Consider the following 24,633-nt stretch of genomic DNA (forward strand, 5'->3'; position numbering starts at 1 on the left):
AGGTCAGTCTGCCTTAGGGATTTTCACGAGTGTTAAGTTACCTTTTTTATGATGATGCAGCACTATCTACAGAATTGGATTTTCAGTGTAAAGACTTTGAGTGCATAATTCAGTCATTTTCCTCAAGGACAACATAACCAACAGAAGAACTATCATCTTCCTCGTCTACTTCCACATACCTTACAGTTTCTTAATACCTTTGTAGATCCACGGCAGCAGATCCTTGCACTAAAGTACTCAACAATTGTTGCTGAGTGATCCAGGTTAGAGAAACACTTGATTGCTTTAGCTTGACCCTTTTGGATGGGTAATTTCACTACAACTTTCTTCTATATAAAACAGTGAACAAAGAAGGTACCGTGACTACAGGGTTCTGTAGATATAAACCCCTCTCCATCCATAAAGGGACCATGGTTATAAAATGCTGCTCCCAGTCACGCTGCTGCAGAAAACCAATGAACAGCAATGCTCACAAATTAAGTAAATAACACAAATTGTACCTGCAAGCAGCATTTACTATTTTGAACAGTCTGTACCTGAACAAATGTGAATCAGAAGACCATTTAGCATCTGATAGATGGAATCAACTTAACAAAGCTGCAGATGTTTGTTAAACTAACAAATCAACAACCACCTTTACCAGGGGTAGCACCAAACAGATTCTAGGCTTCAAGTGAAATGTTGTTGAATTTCAAAACACTAATATTAACAAGCAGTTACAGTCCATCCAGAAATTCAATATTCTTGCTAGCCACCAAAAGTCAAATACATCAGCATTTTGATTAAAAATACAATTAAATCATTTATATTACTGCTAAAATTTTATGCATTCCACCATATTATTACACTGAAACCACTCCAGATGTTAAGGCACATTTACAAAAAATTATACCATGGAAAGGTTCATTTTAAAGAGAAGCTTTACAGCAGTGAAAAGAGAGGGGAAGATATATAATCTACTGCCCTATTTACATGGCCCATCTATTTTAGCCTCTCCTACAGTACAATGGGTATAAACATCTGATGGGAAGGCATGCGGGAGAGGGAACCAAATTCTCCTCAACAGTGCTCACTGATAGGATGAGGCAACATGCACAAATGAAAACATGAAATGCTATCTGAATACAAGAAAACAGTCTATTGTGAGGGCATACAACAATGGATAAGGTTGCCCAAAGGGGTTACAAAGTCTCCATTTTTGGAAATACCTAAAATCTGTCTGGACATAGTCTCGGGCAACTTTTTCTAGACCCTGCTTGAACAGGGGCTTTGGAATACATGATCTCCACAGGTCCCTGTCAGTCTCAACCATTCTATGACACCAGTATGGATGCTAGCTTTAGAACAGGCTGCAGGGAGCTGCAGAAACTGCAGGCCCATAGCCTCTCAGTCCTGCCTGAGAAGCTAGCCTGGGAATTCAAAGGAGGATTTCAAAACAATCCTCAGAGACAGAAAACAACTGCCAGGTGTTGTTTATCTGTCCTCTTGTTTCTCCTTGCAGGAGAGAGTCAGGGGGGTAGAGTGCCCCTGACCAATGATGGTGATGTAGCACTTTGCTAGCCAGTAAGAGTTTCTTTTCTGTACTTTTCCACGTATCTGTCTATAAGACAGGCCTGAAGCAATAAACTAAAGAATTCTCGTGTTGTGACTCCCTTGAGAGTCCAGTGTCGTTCTTTCTAGCCGTTCCCAATCGGAACGACACACCAGCAGCTGCTGCAGAAGGACCACAGCTGATTTTACACATTTACATTTGCAGCACCAATAACAACTTTCCTCATCTTAGAAATATTACAATCTAGGTTACCAAGCTGGTGACAACTACTCCTTTAGGTAAGAGTTAAGTTTACTAATTGTAATAGGAATACATTTCCCTATTATAAATAGTTACATTCTTGGGAGACTAAGAAGAGCCAAGCAGAATAATCTTAGATTGTTATCGCTATTGATAACAGCTTTGAATTGCAACCAAATCATCACAAAAATATATTTTCAGTTTTTAAAAGTGTATTGCCTGTTGAAGCCATACTCCAGGTGGACAGCTGACTATATACTAACCACTGTAACCTCCAGTCCTGCAAAACTGCTTATTAACTGCCTTGACATGAAAATCCACCTCTAGAACCAAATATCCCAGGCATCCAAAGATAAAAGTTAGTATATAATAAAAACACAAAAAAAAGTCTGTTTCAGATAATATTGGGATAGCACCCAATTCACCCAATACAGATCTCATTGCTTTTTATCCTTCTATGCACTCTCAATAGGAATCCTACTATGTTTGAGAAACAGATTTCAAATAAAGCCATGAAAACAAAACTTGTGATCTTCCACTCCAGCTGTAAAGAGAATGAAGCTGACATTGCAAATATCACTTCTGGAGAACATCACCTTAGAATCATTAGGTTAGAAAAGACATTTAAGATCATTAAGTCCAAAATAAACCCATGACTGACAGGTCCACTGCTAAAAGATGTCTCTAAGTGTCACATTTACGCATCTTTTAAAGATCTCTATGCATGGTGACTCAACCACTTCCCTGTGCAGCCTCTTCTAGTGTTTTTGTTGAAGAAATTTCACCGGTACTCTCATTTCACGTACCTGTTCTGTGAAAATTTATTTTCATTTTACAATTTGTGTAAGGGCTAGAGTTATTTAGCAACAAATTCCTCCATGATGCTTATTCACAGATGTGAAAGAAAAAGCTGTAACAAACATCTCTGCTTAAGAAAGGCAGGCAGTACCAATACCTATTGTAACTTAGTGGCGAATGAATGAAGTAGCAGAACTGCTGGCTCTTGAGAGCCCTTTCCCACACTATGCATCCTACGCAGAATAAAACCTCATATACCCAAAAGTTTTCATCACTTCAATTTCTTAGAATAAATTTTGTTTTCTTTTGAATATCTATTTGCTACGTATTCTGCCATTGATTTTGGATAAATATTCTTGTTAGCAGTGACACAAATACTAAATACAGACACTTTTAAATGTTTATCTTAAATCTTTCGAAGGCAATTTCTCTGAAAAGTGAGGAGGTTTGACTTTAAAAAACAGGAAAACCTTTTCTTTCAAAATTTGGCTTTAACATTCAATTAAATTTATATATATATATATATACACACACACACACATATGTAATATGCACATATATATCTCAAAGCCTGTAAATATTTTTGACTCCTGAAGTATTTATGTTCACCACTAGACAACTGCCAATGCAGTGCTGTACATTAAGGGAGCAAATGTAAGAGGAACAGACCCCAACTACCCAAAACTCATTTGCCAGGTATAGTGATTGTCTTGAGATGTTGAATGACCTTTGACTTTCATCAGATTCATCCTTTCTTCAGTTTTGTTAGTTTTTATCTCCTTCCTCATTGATGTTTAGTCATCTAGTCATCTCTGAAAAGCCCACTCTTTCATGCAGATGGCAGATCTGTATTTTCCAGACCATTCTGTTCATTACGAGGTGAACAGCAGTTCTATAAGAAAAAGAATTACTAAACCAGGTGTTAGAAGCAGCTGTGCAGTTTACCTCCAAGGAAGACAATATTTACCTGGAATAATGACAGGTATTTGGTTCATGAACTCAAGTAGTAAACAGTGACTTCAGTCTGCTAGGCAGACCAGAGAAGCAGAAAGACATGTCTGGTTGCTACCATGAGGAAGGTGAATTCAGATGTAAGTTGAGGAAATTGTTAGTGAGATGATTCAGAGGCAAGAATACTGCATGGACTTTGTGCAAATTGGTGTAAAGATCTTTGGTAGGCCACTGAAAAGTCATCACAACTGAATGGAAAACTTCCTGAGACTGTCAGTTGCTTGGTCAGTGTGACACTGAGGCAGAATCACAAATACTCATAATTCTGTGCTCAACAGCACCATGCCTTGATGACTTAAAAATATTCCTGTAGTGTATTTTTGGGAAAGACTTTAATCCAGACTTGATGATACAACCATACCTATGATGATATATTCTGCTATCAGTCTTAGTTTCAATCTTTCCACGTTCTGCAACAATTATTCTGCTACAAGGCACTGTTTGTAAGTCACAGACATCCATGAGGAAAGAAATCACTCTTTCTTTTTATAAGTATTTTTTCATGCAGAAGTGGGAGGACAGAAAACAGATTGAAATCTAAACATAAAATTTTCCAGTAGTGCCATGGCCAAGAATCACAGAAAAATATACTCTTTCCATGCAGGCATATACTAACCCCCTGTGGAGTCTAACTTGGGAAAGCTTAACATAAGCATTACCTTTATAAACCAGTACAGGTGCAAAAGGCCACTAAGGTAAAGGATAAACCTATTTGAGGAATGCACTGATTAGGAATGAAGGCAAAGTTAAGCAGTTTTAATCCCAAAACTGACATTCATTGCAATGCAACAGGACTCTTACTGATCTAGAAGGAGACTGTTTCTAACATTATCACAATTACAGATTAAGTCTAATTTTTAGAATTTTAATTGAATTAATAAATTAATAAGCTATGTCACCTAATCCTCTAATTTAACATCTCTAAAAGATTACTTTTCAAACATATAACCACAGCCATTAGGGTAATGAAATTTTACAAATATTCAATTATATTACTGGTTACACACAGCAAAAGTAAAATAGAAAGAATCCTGTGAAATATTCAGAAAATTGAACGCTTCATTTGCTCAGGTGTTATTTTAGGGACTAGTTCTTGAGAACAATGGCAAAAGATGCACTTGCTAAGAAACTGTTCCACAGACACAAGCATCAAAAGAGACAATGAGAAGAGCACAATGCAGTAATCATCTAGCATCATTCCACAGTTTTATCATCATTATCAATATCATAAAAAGTGTTGTCTCTAAAGACAGCAGAAATGTTAGACAAAGTTTTACAGCACTAGTATGGGAAAAATTTGATTACCAGGTACTGATTCCAATGGATTTTAACCTTCTATCTCTTACATACAAGATTTTTTTTCCCCTTCAATGCTTCAGTAATTTTACTAATTATTACAAAAATTTCCTTTTTCCTACCAAAGGAATTTCACATGTCAATAAAACTTCAGTAAATAAATCTTATTAAAAATCGAATATTTGAGAACATTTGGGAAGAAAAAGCAATACATGTCCATTAAATGATCATAAAGTTTGTTTCAATTACAATCTCTTTTATGCTTTACTTTATACTAAATGAGATCTAATTTTACCTCAAAGGGTATGCAAATTAGTACTTTTTGGTGCCATCTAAATATAATAATTATAATAAATAATACTTTTCTTCATTATGATTCATACATAAGTATCAATTATTATGTATTTCTCAGTACTTAAAAGTATGTTTGCATTCTCCAATAAAAACCATGCTAAGTTGTATGACAATATTCAGTATGTATCTCAAAATTTTAAGATACAGAACTGCTTATTTAGGGTTGCCTAAGAAAGAGCTTTATTATGTAATAATTCAATCATGTTAGCTATGTTGCCCTGTGTCATCTCCCATTAGTTTAAAGGTTCAAAAACATTAGACTTCTTTCTTGGTTTTCTTCTCCCCCAGTATCCAGACAAAGCAGTGTTTCTTAAGTATACTTTGCCATAAATCAAGAGCTCTTTGAACTTATTTCTATTTTTCAGTAGACTCTGGTTTTGAGACACGCCCCTGTGGCACTCTAAAATACTAAATTAAAACAAAAATGCTCAACAACATAGATACTATCCTACTCTCTATCTTGTCCAGTACATCATCATCAAACAGTGCCTCAGGGGAAGGTACAGCAAGACAGACATGATAAAGTGCTTCAGAAAAGCTCCTTATTCAGCTCTCTACATAAAAAGTTGAAGGGTTTTTTTTCTTCTTTTTTTTTTCCCCTCAAGAAGACAAGATCACTATCAAACTATAAACTGTCTCTTAATCTATTTTGATCTAATCTGGTCTCTGCTTCTTACCAAATTCCTGTCACCTAGCTGCTCTGTAAATTGATAATTTTAAAGATACTCATCTCCAACAGCAGCTTGTATTAGAGAAGAAAAATAAAGTCAATATGTGAGCAAAGGCAAAAAGTTAAAACCAGTTAAAAATACATAAGAAAGAGGTTTTATCACCAGCTAGTTTTCTATATGAATACTGTAACTGGGAGCAAACACATTAGTTCTGGTTCCCAACGTTTCTTCATAATTTTTTTCATCCTGCCCTCTTTGATCAATAAAGCTACTGAATCCCAGTAGGCAAATTCAGATTATAAAGGTCTCTGTTTATTTTAAGTAAAATATAATAAAAATATATGCTGCAAATATACTTAGCAGATATTTACAGTTCATATCTTCCACCAGAGATAACAAAGAAGAATCTCTTTCAAAATAACTTTCATGGCTCTGAAAATAACACATCTCAACTACATTTATGAAGGAGGACCTTCTACTTACTTCTAACAAAATGAGGCACTGTTGTGAGGGATGGTAATTTGAATCTATTACAAGTCAGTAGCTGCTAATGGTTGCCTTTACACTGGCAACTATTAACATTTAGTTTCCATTAAAAAAGGGTATTTCTTGGCAGATTCGTGATAGGTCTTTTTTACAAGTTTATGTTCTTCTCTTGAAATCGTCCAGGGAAAGGAAAAATCTGATACAAGTAACACCTTTGTTAAATGACATATAAAAATTAAACTTGTAGATTCTACCTGATTGTCAATGATCAAAAATGTCAATTTACATCGAAAGAGCAACTGGTGTAACTTCAGAAAGAGGATATTCTCTGTATCCTTCACTGGACACCAAGGAACCAAGTTGCTTAAATTCCAAACTGAGCCTTCCCCACAGGACCACAACTGATGCTACAGAAGTAGAAATCATAGCTCATGATAAACAGCTCTTATGTGAAGTGCAGGGCACCTTCAGGTGGTAGCAACAGGAAGATATAGAAGACTTACATGAGTAATTTATTGATGTTTATGTAAACACAAGGTTTATTTGATAAATAACACACTTATGCCTTTAAGAATGTATAAACTTAACATAAGGAAATAGATCCACTATATAAGTACTACATCTGTGCTACTGTTTATTTATGAACAAATAATGCTTCATAAAACAATGCTCTACAATGTGATCTTCTGGCAGAGCTCTGCATTGACCGACAATATTCTTAAATCGAATTCCAAGCTTTCAGCCTGTAGATTTTTAAGTGTTTCTGTGAAGAGTTTCATCATTTCAACAAGAATTTACTGAATTACAGTGGGGAAAATTGAGTCAATTCTTAACATTTCAGTAAGAACTACAGAGAACACTACCATAACACATACTTCAGGTTCTTGGGATAGTCTCTTTCTTCTTTTGGGGAACTTTATTTTTTGCCTGGTATACGTTGAGTTTTGGAGGTTTTGTTTTGGTCATTTGGCTGGTTTGTGGGTTTTCTTTCTTTAAATACAAAGGAATGTCTTATCAGTTCATGAAGTTGCAAGAAATGCATTTGCAGATTATTTTATCATTTTCTAGGCATTGTACTAAAATGCACCATTTCAACCTTCTGAAGTTCTGTGCAACACTCTCTTTAGAGCGGAAGAGCATCAAAACTGGTTTTAATTATGTCTTTTAAGCACCTTGTCTACAGTTTCGTAACACAACTGATGATTCAGATGCTCAAGGAAGCACCAGCTCTAAAGCTGAGACAGACTTCTTCCAACTTCTCTGTTATAAACATTGAAAAAGCACATTATTTGATAATATCATGGTCAGTATCCACATTTCAGTTGTGGTAAAATGCCCATATCTCACATCCACGTGACAGGTGATAAAAATGCCAATGATATTTGTTACTTTTGCTATGTTTGCATCTGAATGCCAGCCTAAAAATACCATAGGAAGTACAGGTTACTTACGCAGAAATCAAACACAAAACTAACACTTTTTGCTAGCGGAGTCAAAGAAGGACTTTCATTCAAAAGATTTGCTTTTAGCAGTTTCATCCCCACATCCTTGGCTAGGCAAAGCAAGATAACAAATGTTAAAGACATACTGTCTTCAGATGGCAACAAAGAACCACCTATTAAACAGATCATTTTACATTTCTTAATAATTTATTAGCACATTTATTTAAAACTGCTTATGGTCACATACCCCACAGGATAGCTGGGAGGTACCTTATTTTGTTAGGCAAAAATAATTCCCTTTTCATCACTTCCATACCTACATGTTTACAATCCACACAGATATTACATGTATCTTGCCATGATCCTAGTATCAGAGCATTGCAACCTCAAAATGAGAAAACCTATCAAAATAACCCTGTCATCCCATATAAACACACCCCAACCCAATAACTCAGCACATTAGCACGCATTACTGCATCATTAGTTAAGTAGCAAAACACAAACATGCCCTTCCCTTGCCAAAGGGTCACCATTTCACTGCTAATATAACAAGTACTAAAAGATCACAAACCAATTCATCTTTTGGCTCAATTCTGTTCTAAAATCCATGGATTAGCAATAAACAATCTGCTATAGGATGCAGTTCTGAAGTAAGGTTTATCCATATCTTTCTCAATCGACAACGTAATTTATCACTGCAAGCAGCAGGCCAAGAAGAGCCAACATCCAAAAGGTTAGTTTATATACAGTGATAAAAAAGTTAAAGTGAATGTATAAAAGAATTGTTAACACATGATCTGATCAATCTAATGCCTTGTACTGTAAGGGCTTTTGAAGAAATTAATGCTCATTTTCAATGGTTTTTATTAACTTAAAAGATGTAGAACTTCACTGTGATTACAAAAACGTAGCACACACATGCACCTGCCCTTCAATATTTTAAGCCTCAGTTGATATCAACTTTGTATTCATAATTAAGGTACCATGATTTCACAAAGCAGAAAAATGAGAATGTTTTCTTCTGAATAGTTATGTGTTCAAAAAACAAAATTTGCAGTGATTTTATAATCAGCAGAGTTTACCTTACAGGAGGCTTTCAGACATTTCAAGAAATCTAGAATCCTTGTACCTCAGAGATCAAAAACCATAAAACCCAAAACACCACCCAAAAACCTCCTTTATCATAACTTTAGGAAACTTATGAGAGGAATGAGCACTAGTTTAAAAGAAAACCCCAAAAACATAAACCCCGAGCCTCGATTCTTGTTAACATCATTACGGTTATATTCCATAACAGTAGCAAGAAGAGGAAAATTACTCTGAATTAACAACAACAATTCCTATATTTAATGTTATTTAAAAATCAAAGTGTTACCTAAGGCAATTACCTTGCAGCCTTTTAATATCTACAGGGAAAAGCCTAAGGGAAAATAATTGACTTTGCTAATTTTACCCTTGGCAATTATAAAATAGCTCTGCATTTCATTACGACTACAGAATTTCACGTCTAATTGTCAGCCCCGAGAGAAGCAGAGAGATAAATGCATCATGCACAAGCTCAGACAGGAATTTAACAGCACAATAAAATTATCCTGGTAGCAGTGAGTTCAGTTATGTTAAAACCCCCTTTAATTTAAATTCTGGTCTATACAGTAGCTATGCATGTCTATGGAGGCTATAGGTACCCTGGTCAGTACCATGCATGATAAAATGTTGCTCATTTCATTAGCCAATTTGCTAAATGCCAGCAAAAAAAGCAGTACTGTGATTTTTACTTTTTACATCAAAGAACACAAAACATTATGAAGGAAAAAAGTCACAGTTATTTCACACTGCTAAAAAACAGATGCCAGATTTGAAAATTCATCATTTACAAAAGAATAAATACAGTATGTTTAAATCATTGCACCTGTCAAGAGATTTCTATAGCTTGTACTTCAATTTTTCTAACTTTGCTAGTAGGGTTAGACGTATGAAAAAGAATAATTTACTAAGTCAATCAGTTTCCATAATGGCATCCCACTTATCGTATGTAGAAGCTATGAAAGTATTTAGATGTCAGAAAAATGAAAAAAAGTGCTAAAATGTTTTGGCAGAATTTTCCAACATGCAGTATAATGATTGCTTTAAAAAAAAAAAAAAAAAGTATTTCTTTGCACTTGTGCTTCATTTCGCTGTAGGCTTGTTTCCTGGCAAGTCTTCAGGGATTATACATTCCTGCTGCAATACTTAATGATGTACTAAATGCAAAGTAATAGTTGCTACATTTTGTAGAAGTTTCCTCTTATGTTGAAACAGAAAATTGATGTAGGGTTAAATCCTTTGGTCTGTCTTGAGAAACTTACAGGGTACTAAAAAAAATGAACTGACACAAATGAATAATAATTACTAAAATAAATTACAACCCATTTTGGTTATGGTATGCACTATTTAATTTTTTTTTCTAATACTTACTCCAAGTTAGCACCATAATGGCTTAACTCACTATTCCAGTAGATTGACATCTAATTTTCTGTCTCTTCTCTTGAATCTCAGCTCTGTGGTATAAAATGACACCACTTCTGAGAGAAACTGTCATACTCATGATCAAAGGAGTACAGAAATACTCAACTACCACAAGGAGATTTAGCATGAGAATCTAAAAAGGTAGACTCCTTAGGCTCACAATTACAGCTATGCTGATTATTGACAATTGCTCATGACAAACATTTGTTTTACATTACAACATGGCAGCAATGTTGAAATGTATGAAAAGCATCTCTGCAAAAAAAGGACTGTTTCCTCTTTCCATTGGAATGGCACACTTAGCTCTTCAGCTGTACACACAGTTAGGTGTTACACTGGGCTGGTGGAATCTCTCTCCACCACAGAAAGTTTTAAGAACAAGCTAGATAAATGTGGGTCAAGAATGATTTTGTGTAGCTGATTCTATCTGGCAAAAAGAAGAACCAGCTAGAGAGTAAATCTCTTAACGTCTCCATCAGTCTCCTTTTCTAAGATAATACATAAACATAACTTGCTTGTCATTAAAAACATCTCCCTGTAAAGTGTCAAGCAGTTTGGCTACGCAGTTGGACCACAGCTGTCCTTTAGAAGCCAGGACATCCATGTTAGTAGGGCAATCCAATATCCAGGTGCATCCACATCCCTAACAATATTAGAATCAAAAAGTCACCTGAGACAAAGCAGTAAAGCCTTTTGCTTCCCAGAGAAAAGACAGAAAGCCCTTCAAAAAACACAGAGTAGAAGAAAATAACAGACCAAACATGTTTTCAGCTGGCAGTTTACCAGAGGTGTTGTAGCCTGACATGTCATGAAAATGCTATTGCATATGCCCTAAATTCACCAAATTAACCACCCATCCATTACTACAGTGCTTCAGAACTTACACTAAAGACCTCAACACAGTAATTCCATAGCAGAGTGCTAAAGATGTTCACAGCACAGCAGCCTGTCAAATTTACAGCTACAATGGTAAGCATGCTGATTTTTAAATGATGCTCCATATATACATACACAACTGCTGATTCTTTTAGGGGGCCTCTCTTTTAAAATACTTGCTAATATTTACTTGCTTTGTTAGTAGAGGAATTTTATTCTTTTTACCTTGGTATTCTGCAACTGTGCAAGGCTTGTACAAGCATTTGCTAGAAGAAAATCTCCACTCAAAACAGCCATTTTATTCCCAAACTGCATATCCTTCAGAGGGCCATCACAGGACTTGAGCTCACCAATGTTTACTATGCCACGATGCACCAGAAAGGCAGTATGGATCAGCTCTGTTATCTCAGCCAGACTTCTTTGACTGAAAGAAAGAAAAAAAGAAAGAAAATGCATAATTATGTTTGATGCTATGAACAGAACAGAGATTCTTAGTGAAAATAAACTAACAACCACATGTTCTAAACAGGAGTTTTATTAATTATCATATAGCTCTTCTATGCACTTCTAGAAGCCATGACCAGTAGGTGTTAAACACAGAGAACTGTCACTAGTATTTCCAGGCAAGCCACAGGTTCCACTTGGGAGAATGCTGCCCTTTGTCTGAATTCTTTCACAAAATAAAGCGAAATAATCAATATAGTCCTCATGGTGCTTTCTTTTTCTGTTTTGTCTACCAGAAGCTTGAGGGACACTGACATGAAGAAAACGCGAAGCAGAAAGTAATGATGGAAAGAAACAAAGGCGATATCAGCAGGGGAGTCCTGAGCAAGCCAATCCAAACAACGTAAGAACGCTGCAGTCAATGACTGCTCAAATTAGAGTTAAATTAATAACAGAATACCTTGCAGCTTAATACTACCAAAGGGGAAGGGTTCAGGCAGGAGAGAAAAAACAGTAGAATGTTTAAGAACTGTGTATTAATGGTATTTCATTGGTGGCTTTAGTCAGAAGTAGCAAAGGTGACTATCTAGCAAAGGGGCAAATTTTATTGGATAGGTCTACAAACCACTTCTTACTGCAGCACAGTGTGACACATTCTGGGTTTAGGGGTTACAAATCCCTATGAGAGGCTTGCCACAGAGGTTATTGCATAGAGGCTTGCTCTCTATTTTAATTTTTTTGAAAAGGCAAGGAAAGAGCACAGCCTTCTCCTCTGCCCCCCCACGCCCAATCCAACCCTGTACAGTCCTCAACAGTGGACTGTCACTCCAAGAAGCCCAGAGATGTCACCTTTGCTCAGGGTGACAATGGGGTGTTGAATAGACATAATAACTGAGCAGGGACAAGAGGAGGGGGAAACAGAGCAATGCACTGGAGAATCTTTTTATTGCTAGATATACATAGGACTCATTCTTACAAAATCTTCAGCACATTCACATCTTCTCTGATTCAAGTAGTTCCCTTTATGCCATGGACATTTTACATACGAGCAAAAATGAAATCCATGCCCTCAACTGAACAGATGACTAAAGGCTTTAAAGTTGTAATTAATTACAATGTAGTACAAAGGCATGTTATGTTCTCTTGTGCTAATTCAGAAGTGGCCAGGTACTGATTCATTGCATAATCAAACTGTTCCATGCCTTCATATACAAATATACCTGCTGGTACATGCTCAGGTTAGATTCTGCCTCAGTACTAGCACAGTCCTGAGCAAATTAATTCTGTTTCCTCTGGACAGTGCACGTGTGTTCCAACTGCCCTAAACCATCTTAATCTAAAGTAACCTTCTGCCCCAAATATAACAAATATAACTGTGAATACAAATGTGACCTGTGACCAGCCCCAGCAGCAACTGTTTCAGGGCAGTGGTCAATGCCAATGGGCAAGAGAGAAGAGCTGGGACAGTCACACGGCCTGGGCAGGCACACAAAAGGCAGATGAGCCGAAGGGAGAGGATAAAGAGAGGTTCCCGATGTATTTTGCCATGCACAGAAAGAAAGCTGCCTTTATAATTCACAAATTGTTGGCTCCATGCAGACAAAAACAATTCAAAAACCAAACAGTCATTCTCCATGCAGACAATAAATCTGAAGGTTGAGGCTGCTTTTCAAAGACGTGAGTGAGGAGCTCACACAACCCAGTCGCAGTATTGTAATCATGCTTGGCTCGGCTCTAACAAAGGGTTAATAAAATTTCAGGCTCGGAGAAAAAGACTAACAAGACATCCCGATGCTCCTGCTGTCATTGTCAGGGCAGCCCTTGGAGGAAATGTCCGTATCAATTCGGTTTATCAGATGGACAGCTGATCAACATTAAACAGACTTGCTCTGGGCAGATTGAGCCGAGCTACCTGTTATGAATAGCAATGAGAGCCCTCTGCTCCCCGCTGCCGAGCTCTGCCATTTCCGACTGCCGCAGATCCCAGGACATATGGGGATCCCTAGTGACGGGCACATAAAGCTGCAGCTAACTCAGGCGACGGCTCATTTCCCCCAGCTGAAAGCAGGCATTAATATCCTGAGGAGACCAGGCCCGCCTCTGTGACCCCCAACTATTGAAGCAAAACAACGACTGTCCTATTTCTTCATTTAATAAGCTTTTAATGAAGGAAATCAAAATCCCCTCTTTGACTTCAGCATCGCTCTTCATGAAAAGGTTACACAAATACATCAGTGTCATGCTTTCCAAATGCTCAGGATCTGGATGTTTTCATTTCTTTTCCTATAATCCGTTTGTTCTTCAAATAGTATTCACATTATTTGTGCTAACAAGAACCGTATTAGGCAGATAATCTATGTCTAATTCTGATCTTACATATTGCTCTTCCACTCTCTCTCCCTAGCAGACTAAAAATACCAGAATCAATGCTATTGCGGAAATCCCAGGCAATGCATTTTTTAATGGTTTTTGTGATAATTTCTACAATATCCAGGCACAATAACAAGCCCACAATGCCGCAGATACAGGAGGATCCTCCACACGACTTTGTAAAGACCAGTATCCAACAAATAAACACTGCTGCTACAAAGTTGCTGCTAAATGGCTGAAGAAATACTATACACAGCTTTCTCCATCTGGAATACAATTCAGTGATTAAATAATTTTGTATTTGAAAGCAGCCAATCCCAACATGCAAAAAAATAATGTTTTAGCAATACTGGACTTGGAAACGGCAATGGGATGACAAACTCTGACTGCTTCTGAAAACCCTGTTTTCACTCCAGAGCCCACAGTCAAAAAAAAAAAGTGGCTGCCATAAGAATTACCTGTACTTACCTTGGTACAAGGAACTACTGAGAAAATAGTCAACATTTCTAAACACACAAAGTTCCTAAATGAAAGCATGCTAAGAATCAGCAAAGCTCACACTTCCACGCCTTTCACCTCTGAAGCAAGAACTCCATGCAAATCACAAAGTTCATAATTTCAAGTCCTACTCTAAAAAGAAATAATAGGATTCTGTAAAACATATGATAAAAAAGACATTTTAAATAGTAAAGTTGTATTGAACTTTAGTTAGTTTACCTTTCATTATCAGCTATCCATCAGAACTACACTGGGCTTCTCAAGGGATGACAGGTTATGCAAAGAAATATTTAATACTTAAAATGTCATTTTTAGGCATGATATTTCACAGAAATGGGCCGAAGACTTTAATTACCCTCTAAAAATAATATTTGAAAATTTTTGAAGCAGTGGCAATGAACAAAGATAATGAAACTGATAGATCAAAAATTCTTTAAGAACTCTTATCATTGAAGCTTTGAATTAAAGTGACTAACAGTACACACCCAAGATTTGAACATTTTCTTTGTGATTGTCAATTCAAGAGTTTCCTTTCAATACAAAAAGGATTAATTTGGATGAAAAGCATTACATTCAGGATTAAAAAAAAAATTAAAAAAATATCAGCATCCATTCCATTTCAGTGACAACTATAATAATCTTCATATACACACACTTACGAATTTGAAATAAAAAGAAATAGTGTCTTTAATGGAAAATTTCATATAAAAAAGCATTAACTAAAGAATTAAAGTAATTATTTCAGGTACTGACTATGCATTTGGGCAGCACTTGGTATCTGATTTTACGTTTTTTGTGAACAGCGAACAGAAAGAAAAGTTCTATGAAGACAAGAAGGTGCTTGAACTGTATTCAATGCCTTGTATGTTCTGAGTGCTAGCTGGTGCTACATCAAGATAATTCACTTAGTTACACAGCAAGGCAGGACAGTGATTTTTACAGTGCTTTTTCCCATTCACCTGTCAAAGTCAATGCCATGGTTAATAAACCATGATTAGAGGAACAATGCATAGTGAGTAACAAATAGCATCGTAGTGATGGAAAGTCTCATTCACATCTTCTGTGTATAGTTTCTTTTGTAAGAAATTAAATGGCAGGGGGGCAGGTGTTTAAGCCAGTCAACATGTATGGCAGATGCTGTGATTTCACTAACAGGAAAAATTTTCAGAGTAAAGCAGCAGATTTTGAGCAGAGCACCAAATATTCACTGCATTACCATGACTCATGTATCTGTTAACCATCAGAAAACATCTACCCACTCCTATCCCTTAACCAGGTTAGAGACCAAGACTTTTGTGGTTCCTTCTACCTTGGTCCTAAGACACATGAGGAAAAAATAAATTAAAAGACATCAGGTCTATGAAGTTTCTTGATTATTTTGTTGATTAGCTTGTTTAATTGCATTCCTAAAAACCAGTTTATTTTTAAACTGGCTACATTTCCTACCTCTTTCATTTCCTTCACTTCCTAGTATCACAAAGTTTTTGAAGTAAAATTTCTACCAATGCTGCTTCATGCATATTTTGCTATTTATTTTCGAAAAGACCTTACATTTTCATTCTCTGTCACCCCCACCACTGATTATTGCTTAGGTTGTTTCCTGTAATTTGTCTTAGTAAGATCTTCCCTCAGCCCACTATAGGATTTGAAAATGTTTTCTGATTTTTAGTGGGCAGACATTCACTTGAACTTGGCAAGCCAGTTTCCCTAAGCACTGTAGGTGGTTGGCAGTGGAGAGTGAGAAGCCTGACTTGAAGTCATTCCCTTCCTTAGTGCAGATATTTTGAAGGGTTTTCACTGGTCTTGGCTTCATTGTTAGGGCTACCACAAGCAACCAATTCCCACTTTGTACTCCAAACAGCAACATGCAAGCAAACCAACTTGTATCAGTTCCTGACTCCTGCCACTGACATGCCAACACGGCCACCACTGTGTCACCACATTGTAGCCAGGGGCCCTCCAGCCTGGGAGCCAGCTACCCGTACCAGACTGCAAGAATCCACGTTTGCACCATCATCTCCAGCAAAAAGAAGCTCCAACTGCTGAACTTGTGTCTGGCTTACTCCGATAAAGCATCAGTTGCCGAAGAACAGTGATCACAACCTATAGCACATTTTCCTTGGGTCGCATGGCCTCATCACGCCAATTCCCCTTTCAAGTCACACAGCCTCAAAGAAAAATAATCCCAGCCTGGAAACAAAAGCATCAATTATGGAAAATAGGTGAGAGAATCTAGACAAAGACCTGGTAAGGATCACTTACATCAGTTTAAAAGGAAAAAGTGTTAATCTCAAAAGCCAGAAGGGAAATACCACCAGAATCACTTAAGTCCAACGGATGTTTTTCAGTTGCCAGAGCCAGGCAGACAGGCTGGGACCAATAAAGAAGGGAATATCAAGAGGAAACCTGCTCAGTAAGAAGTACGTAGCTACTGTAAAAGATCCAGAAACCAGTGACAATGCAGCTGTGTGAACAATGAGAAGCAGGCAGGCTGGGCTGACATGGTAAGAATCCAGATACTCTTGCTGTACAGACAAATCTTGTCATATTAAGACTTTATTAACAAGAAGAATACAAAGAACATTCTGCAAGGGACAGGTATTAAAAGAACAGTAAGATGTGGTGGCAGGCCTAGGTATGTTTTTTAATCCCCACAAACCAGGATATGTGAAAGTTAAATAGCTTTGGATTTTATTTCAGTTATTACAGATTTCATAAGCACCAGAAACTGAAAAAGAGGGAGATATCAATTGCTTTTCCTGTTCTCAGAGATCCTTCCTACACTGCTAGAGAAGAAACAGACTAGAGACATGAGCCAGTACTTACGTAAGTATTGTTAAAAAAAATAGCTTTACAGCTTCGGTTTTATGGCTTTTTTATTTTTTAAAGGAAGAATAGCTAGCTTAACCTAACTGATCAAACCAAAGGAAAAACCATGAGTATTCACCCAAAGATAGAAAGAAAAAAATAGTAAGTTATCTGGAAAAAGACTTCTTGGATTACTTGAACACAGATGCTAAAAATCAATAATAAAATTTAGACCTACTAATTTATAAGCATATTGTCAAATTTATAAAATCACATATCATAATCACATTTTAAAATCATTGGTTATCCCTATGGGAAGATTCACATTTCCAAAATGAAGTAAAGCTGTCAACTGCAATATTGTGTTTTTATACGGCAATTAGAAAGATTTAAACTTCTAATAAAAGGCAGGTTGAAATTCCAGTTGGTATCTGCTATAGACTATATGAAGAGCTATGTAGACTATATTAAGTACTTCATCAAATAATAGCATGAGCTAAGATGTTTACTTCTTCAAAGACTTACTTCTCTCATTTTGTAAATAATGATGCAGATATTCAGTGCTCAGTATGCTCATGCAATAAGGTATATTGGCAATATGCAGGTATATTGACAATGCATTGACATTAAGTTGAATTTCTAAAAGGAATTTTGCTGGATCAAGAAATGTTGCATTTAACCTGAATTCTCTATATTAGAGCTTCAATTTGCTACAAAGACATCATGTCAGAAAAATTTAGGTACAAGTGAATGTGAGTTCAATACATTTGTTATATGAAAACAATATAATCCAAACCAGAATACAAACTTTCTTTATGAATATGACAGATAATATTCACAGGCCTACACTATATATGAGCAATACTTTTAACTATAAAACTAGCTGAATCAGATAGATAAATTAAAAAGGAAAATGTGAATACTTTTTGGAAACTTCTTATGAATATTTCACTATATGACCAAAAAGCCACAAAATTAAATTAAAAAGACTAAGCTAATTAAACAAAAAAAAAAAGTGGTTTAGACAAACCTGAGTCAGTTATAATTCCTTCCCTACCTAGCTTATACAAACTGAAAAACTGATAGGAATCAATCTAAACCAGAGAAACCAGGCAAAGAAGAAAACGGATAAAGGACTGGATGAGAAAATGCAGAGATGAGAGAGCTGAGCAAAGGCAATTTAAAAATGGATATACTAAAAAAGCCTCAAAACTAAGAACAACTGTAAGAACTGCATTGGTCCTTTATGTAAGGTTAGGCAGAAACAAAACTGTATAAAGCCAAGGCACTGTAGAAAACCTGCTATATTTTAAGCAACATATTTACATAAGCAGGTGCTTACATCTCTTAGTCCAGAAGTGAATATTGGTCATGAACAGCAACAGTGGCTGAGATATTACAGTTAGCAGGTCCAGAGAACATACACTCAGGAGAGAAGGCAACAGAAAATGAATAACACAGCTAACACAGAGACAACTGAGCTGGTTCAATATGCTTTACTCAAGTTAAAATATGCAATGCAAAAAAAAAGATCAATCAAAAGACCTCAGTGTAGACCGCATACATACAAGACTAGAGACTCTTTCAAGTAGAAAGCACCCAAAGTTTGGAAAAGGGTGGAAGGAGGGTAAAAGAAAGGTCATCTGAGATAATCACCTAAGACAGAATGTGACTGTGGCCAAATAGACCAGCAGGATCCACAGATTATTTAAGGGAAGCATATTAACAAAAGTAGTGTTTCTGTTAACCCTGAATTTCTGATAACAGTAAAAATTATCACTTGAAAATTTCAGTCAAGAAAAATTTGAGAAAGTATGTCTCTTCTCAACATATTGTCCTAACAATCAAAGCAAAGAAAACAGATGAAGTGAGGAACTGAAGTTATTTTATGCATGGAGAAGGCTGATATTGAATCAGTAGATTTGGTCACAGATACTTAAAGGAAATTTAATTTTCTCTACTACAGAAAACAAATTCAACAGAATATGCTAATTATCAAGCAAACATAAAATAAGATCCAGTAGCCTGAACCTAAGGAAATCCAAAAATAATAAAGGGAAGTCACTTTCCAAAATGTGTTTCAAAGAACAACAATAGACTCTCCATCAGCAGTGCCACTGAAGATAACACCTGATGAACACCCATACAACAAATATTAAAATTTATTAAAGTTGGGGAAATCCTATGTTTTGTAAGGCAGCCAGTATGACTACCAGAATGATATCTCTTAGTTATTCATACAGGAATGAACAGTAAAGGAAAAGAAAAAAAAACCAACAACTTTTCAGATAATAAACAGATGACTAGATTTAGCAGCATATGTTGGTCCTTCTATCTGAAAATTGACCATTGGCCAGAAGCCCATTTTCCTTTAAGGAGGTATAAATACTTTCAGCACTGAGATTTACAAATGCATTTATTTCAGCCACCTTCTTCAGGAGAAACACCAAAACCAGAGCCACTCAGCCCATTAGAGTTACCTCCCATTCCCAGCACAGGAGCACACAAAGCCACCATCAGGCAGGGAACCTGTTCTATTATGGCAGGTATATTAATTCTGTCTTACAGTGCACAGAAAATAAGTATTTCAAAATGTATTTGAAGCAAGTTCTGCAAGAGGAAACAACCTACATTCAAGATTCATGTCTGTCTTCACATATTTAGGTATCCACAGTGGTAATGCAGCACTAACCTGGGAATACACACAAATATTCCCACTAAGAACAGAAGATAAAGAAAAACAGAGACCTTCTACAAAATTATTTTATGGATATAAGGGTGTGTATTTTACATAAGTATACATATTTTATTTAATTACAGTTTTCCATATAACCATTAGGAGGTTCTAGCCATGCAAGTCACATTTATTAAAGGCAGCATGTCAAATAAGAGTTGACAATTACAGGCTATATCAATACACATTATGCCAGATGGTAATGAGCCGTACACAGAGGGCCAGCCATCCAAAATAATCACACCATTTTCCACAGAAATGTTGAAGAGGTTATGGTTTATTACACAGTGCTCATTAGATATACAGTGGCAGCATTAGCAATTTTTCCTTCATTTGTGTCTCATTTAAGACTCTGCCCCCACAAGCCCATTCAAATTAGTACACAAGGTTAAAACCATTACAGTCAGTGGGAAAAAAAAAAGTTTTATTTTTATTTTATAGTAATGGTAGATCAAAGGTCCCTGGAATCTATTATTCTCTCAACTATTATCTAACACAGGGTACTAAAAGGAATGAAATTCACTGTCATTTACTGTAAAGAAAGATAACCAATTTTAAATGGGTAAACTTGGTATTTCTTAATAGCTCTAAATGAAAACAACAGTTAGGCTGTGACACAAAGTGACAAAAGTCAGAAAACTAAAAGTTGAAACTGAACTTTCAGCCTTGCCTTTGAACTTTCTCATCTGCTTTTCAATCTGCTGCTTTAACAGCATGGAAATATTTAAGTGTCCAAAAGGCAATTCATCCTTCACAGCAGGTGGAAAAAACAGTTGTCTCAAATAACTAGAGTGTCATCTCTGAGAAAACACCTATAAGATGATTTAAAGTACCTTTCTAGTCAGCTGCATATGTTGACTTGCAGTTAGAAAATTACTGTTGGAGACATTTATTTTCCTGCCTTTTTGTGTTTATAGACGGTATGGGGATGAAAAGATGTAATGAGGGGAATGTAAAAATTTGTCAGCATGAGCAAGGATATGTTTATCACTTAAAAACATACCAATGTCCCCCAAACTCCAAGTGACAGTTAGCATTTGCAAGACATAAAACTGTAAAAGAGAGGAAGGACTTATGTACTGGATGTGCCACCTGACTGCAGAGAATTGTCTTACCAGTCCAAGCTCCTCTTTTGAGGCATGTGGCACATCACTCAGAAATCTGGGTTTTCCATCAGGAAGCCACCCAGCTCTCAAGGCCAGGGCATCCTCACACCTCCTTCCTCGGCCAATCCTGCCGAGTTACTCTGCTGCTACACAAAACCTTGAATTATTCATTCAGCCAGATGGCAAAAGAGTGGAAAAAGTCAGTATGCAGGAGATTATGGGAGAGAAAGGTGAGACACCTGGACTCCAGATCCTGCTCCACTAAGTTACTGGGAGGGAAACAACATTACAAATTCAGTCATTCCTGACCTAGATGTTCTATATCCCTGTGTTTAGAGAAATTTTCTGGAATTTCAGACAGAGTACTTTTACATCCTTTCAAATTCTCAAGAAAGCCAAATGTGGACTTCTTGCATCCTCAGTGAATGCTTAGCCAGTGGCTCACAAACCACTGTTAGCAGCACAATTCCATTAATTTCAGGCAATGCCAGTCTTATGACAACTGAACAGGTACTCCGGTAAAAAAAATGTTCTCTGCATTTAGTTAACAACAATATTTTGCAAAAAGGTCATCCTACTACCTGCCCTTTGTACAACTCATTTTATTACTGACAAAACCACTTACCCTAATAAGGTGGCACTTTTACAGGCAGACATGAGCAAATATGAAGCAAATATGAAACCTGTGCAATGTGAAACAAATGCAAGCCTTGATTCATTATACGATCCAAAGGGCATCATGCTAATTTAAAGGTCTAAACAGAACATAGCAAACATCATACAGAAGTTTTATAGAGTTATCTCCATGCTAAGTTTCCAGACAATTCAGACTAAGTTTAAATTCAAAAATGAACACCAGCAGCTGACTCCAAAAAAACTGCTCACAAGAAAGCCCATCTCTGCACAACTGCAACTGGTTTGGAAACAACAAAACAACCACTGTTTCCTTAAAACAAACATATTGTATTTCTACTAGTCAAAGACAAAAATAAGACATTCAAAACTGATAGGGTGAAAGAAGAGCAAGCCAAGAGTTTAGAGTAAGCATGAAGGCCTTCCTTTTGGCTTACTGAAGTGAGCCAAAGTTTTAGGTATTGTAAACGAGAGTCAAAAAATGGCAAGATATGAGGTGATCAAAAGCTTTGGCAACAGCTGCTATAGCATGGCTTTGGGAAAATGTGATGGTAGGATACACGATGATAGATAGAAAGACTCAGAACTGAATAACATATGTTGACCAAAACCCTCAAAAGATGAGGTATGAGCGAAAGGATTCATTTGTAGACTGGATGACCTAACTATCACCACAGCAAGAATCAGAAGGAACATGATGATGGAGAAAATTACATATTTTGTAATGGAAATGACCAACATTCTTTCCCATATGATGACAGCATGTGTCAGCCAGACTGCTTGTGGGCAACACCCAGGGTGCCCATCCATCCAGGATTACCCATATTTGCTCCACAGTCCCTCAACAACATGATTATATCTGATTATATCTCATGCAACTATTTTATAAGAAATTTCACATCATGGTTTAAAAACAGTTTTGACTACTCTGTGGTTTATTTAGCAAAAATATTTAAATACTTGCACTAAAATCAGCTAAAAAGATATGAAGGAAATAAAAGGTCTCACAGGTAAATGCAAGAAACAGACTACTAACAATTAATTTTATGAACATACTTTTTCCTACAATTGATTAGATGTTTCTCAGCCCTGCAAGACTGAAGCATATCTATAATTTTATTTGCAATGACTATGGGTGACAGTTTGAACCACTATTAACAGAAATTCCCATTCCTGTGCACTGTCAGCTATTCTGAGACTGCCAGCTTGACTTATTACTTCCAGTTTTTCTCTGAAATCTCTCTGAAGAGTTTGTCTGTAATTGTATTCAATGTAGCTGAAAGATAAGGTGCACTAACCTTGACATTAAATCTCTAGTACTAATGACACCTGAAATACATGGAACCTTTTTATGTGAGAGCAAAAAGAAGGTAACCTTTTTTATGCCATGAAGAATGAACACTTGATAAATGAACAGTCCTGTTAAGAGAATAGATTGTTCATATGTCTAGCTGCACAAGAAAAAGGCATTAAAAAAGAAAATGTGAATCACCAGAATACAGTGTACCAGATAGGGCTGGGGTTTATTTTATAACTATATATATATTTTATTATGCTTATATAACAATTACTGTGTAGTCTGAAATACCCATATATATCCAAGATACAGAGGGGTTTAAAAAATCCAAACATACTGATTGCACAACCACAGATAGCTCATACTATGAAGTAAACCTGTTGTATTCTGAACAGCTGTAACTACATTTCTGTTAGTAAGCAATTAAAGGTATGGATCTCACAGCTGCTCTCCTCTCCCATCCTGAACCTTCAATGTTCAGAATTGGATAGGGACATTAATACCATACATTAAAATGTTTTTTTATAGGAATACTTTTGTTTTTCACAAAGCAGAAGTATGCAGCAGATGGGTATTGCCTGCCATGTACAAGGAAAGAGACTAATAGCTAAAGGGAGACAGCAGACTTCTCAGAGACCTTGCCCCTTACACCAGGTGTGTTGACAGAATTGCCAGCAGGGAAAGGATAATAAACCTTTTGGAGCAAGGCAACGACTGCTGCTTCTGGGACCATATCAGCATAGTAACAAGCATTTGGTGCTGTTGAGGTCTGCAAAGTTTTGTCATTATTATTCGTATATACTTTATGCAAATGGCATACGGTGTGATATTGAGAAAAATGTGTCCTTTGATTACAAAAATGACTTACTATTATACCATTGGCACAATTTCCATCTATTTTTACCTTATTAAAATATAAGGTATCTGAAAATTTCATGCTTTCATTTTTCGGTTCTTTCAACCCAGAATGATTCAATCTACACACTTTAGGAAGGGATAAAATGACATCAACCAATTCAAGCAACATTAACCCCAAGCAAGTGATGATGGAGTGACAGCTTTATGCTAACAAGCCACCTTCAAGAACAAACTTTATTTCTGCAGTATTCCTAGCAGAGTCCACAAACTAGGATCCTTTCCTGACTGCAGCTAATACTAGAGCATTGCTAAAATTTAATTTGCCTACTGGAACAGCTATGAATGTAGCTGAACTTTTTGCACTGGTTTTGTTGCATGGACATCAAAAGCCAGAATGAAATTTCAGCTATAAGAGACTGAAGCAAGCTTTCCATGCAACAGGGTCTAGGTGAAACATAGCAAGCATGAGAAAGAAATCAGAAATACTATTCAGTATAAAATAGAACTTGTTTATGTTTCTTCCCTTTCTGGCAATAATAGATGCATAATTTATTTGGCTGCATCTTCTGTTTCCACAAAAATGTACATAAATTTGGCCAAGTCTTCGGAAAAATTAAAAACTAGAAATCCAAATACTTAAATGGACTTCAGGAA

The 24,633-nt window shown here is 36.4% G+C and overlaps 1 protein-coding gene across 2 annotated transcripts in view; it reads right to left on the reverse strand.

The window, feature by feature from the left end:
• PDSS2 (decaprenyl diphosphate synthase subunit 2) overlaps positions 1-24,633 on the reverse strand; it is a 113,016-nt gene that overhangs the window by 31,550 nt on the left and 56,833 nt on the right. For both annotated transcript variants that reach the window (XM_086876722.1, XM_023923900.2), the window contains one exon: positions 11,457-11,655. In XM_086876722.1, the coding sequence (XP_086732848.1) occupies positions 11,457-11,655 (199 nt within the window). The remainder of the gene's footprint in view (positions 1-11,456; positions 11,656-24,633) is intronic.

Source organism: Cyanistes caeruleus, chromosome 2 (assembly GCF_971803275.1).
Source record: "Cyanistes caeruleus chromosome 2, bCyaCae1.hap1.1, whole genome shotgun sequence".
Lineage (NCBI taxonomy): Eukaryota > Metazoa > Chordata > Aves > Passeriformes > Paridae > Cyanistes > Cyanistes caeruleus.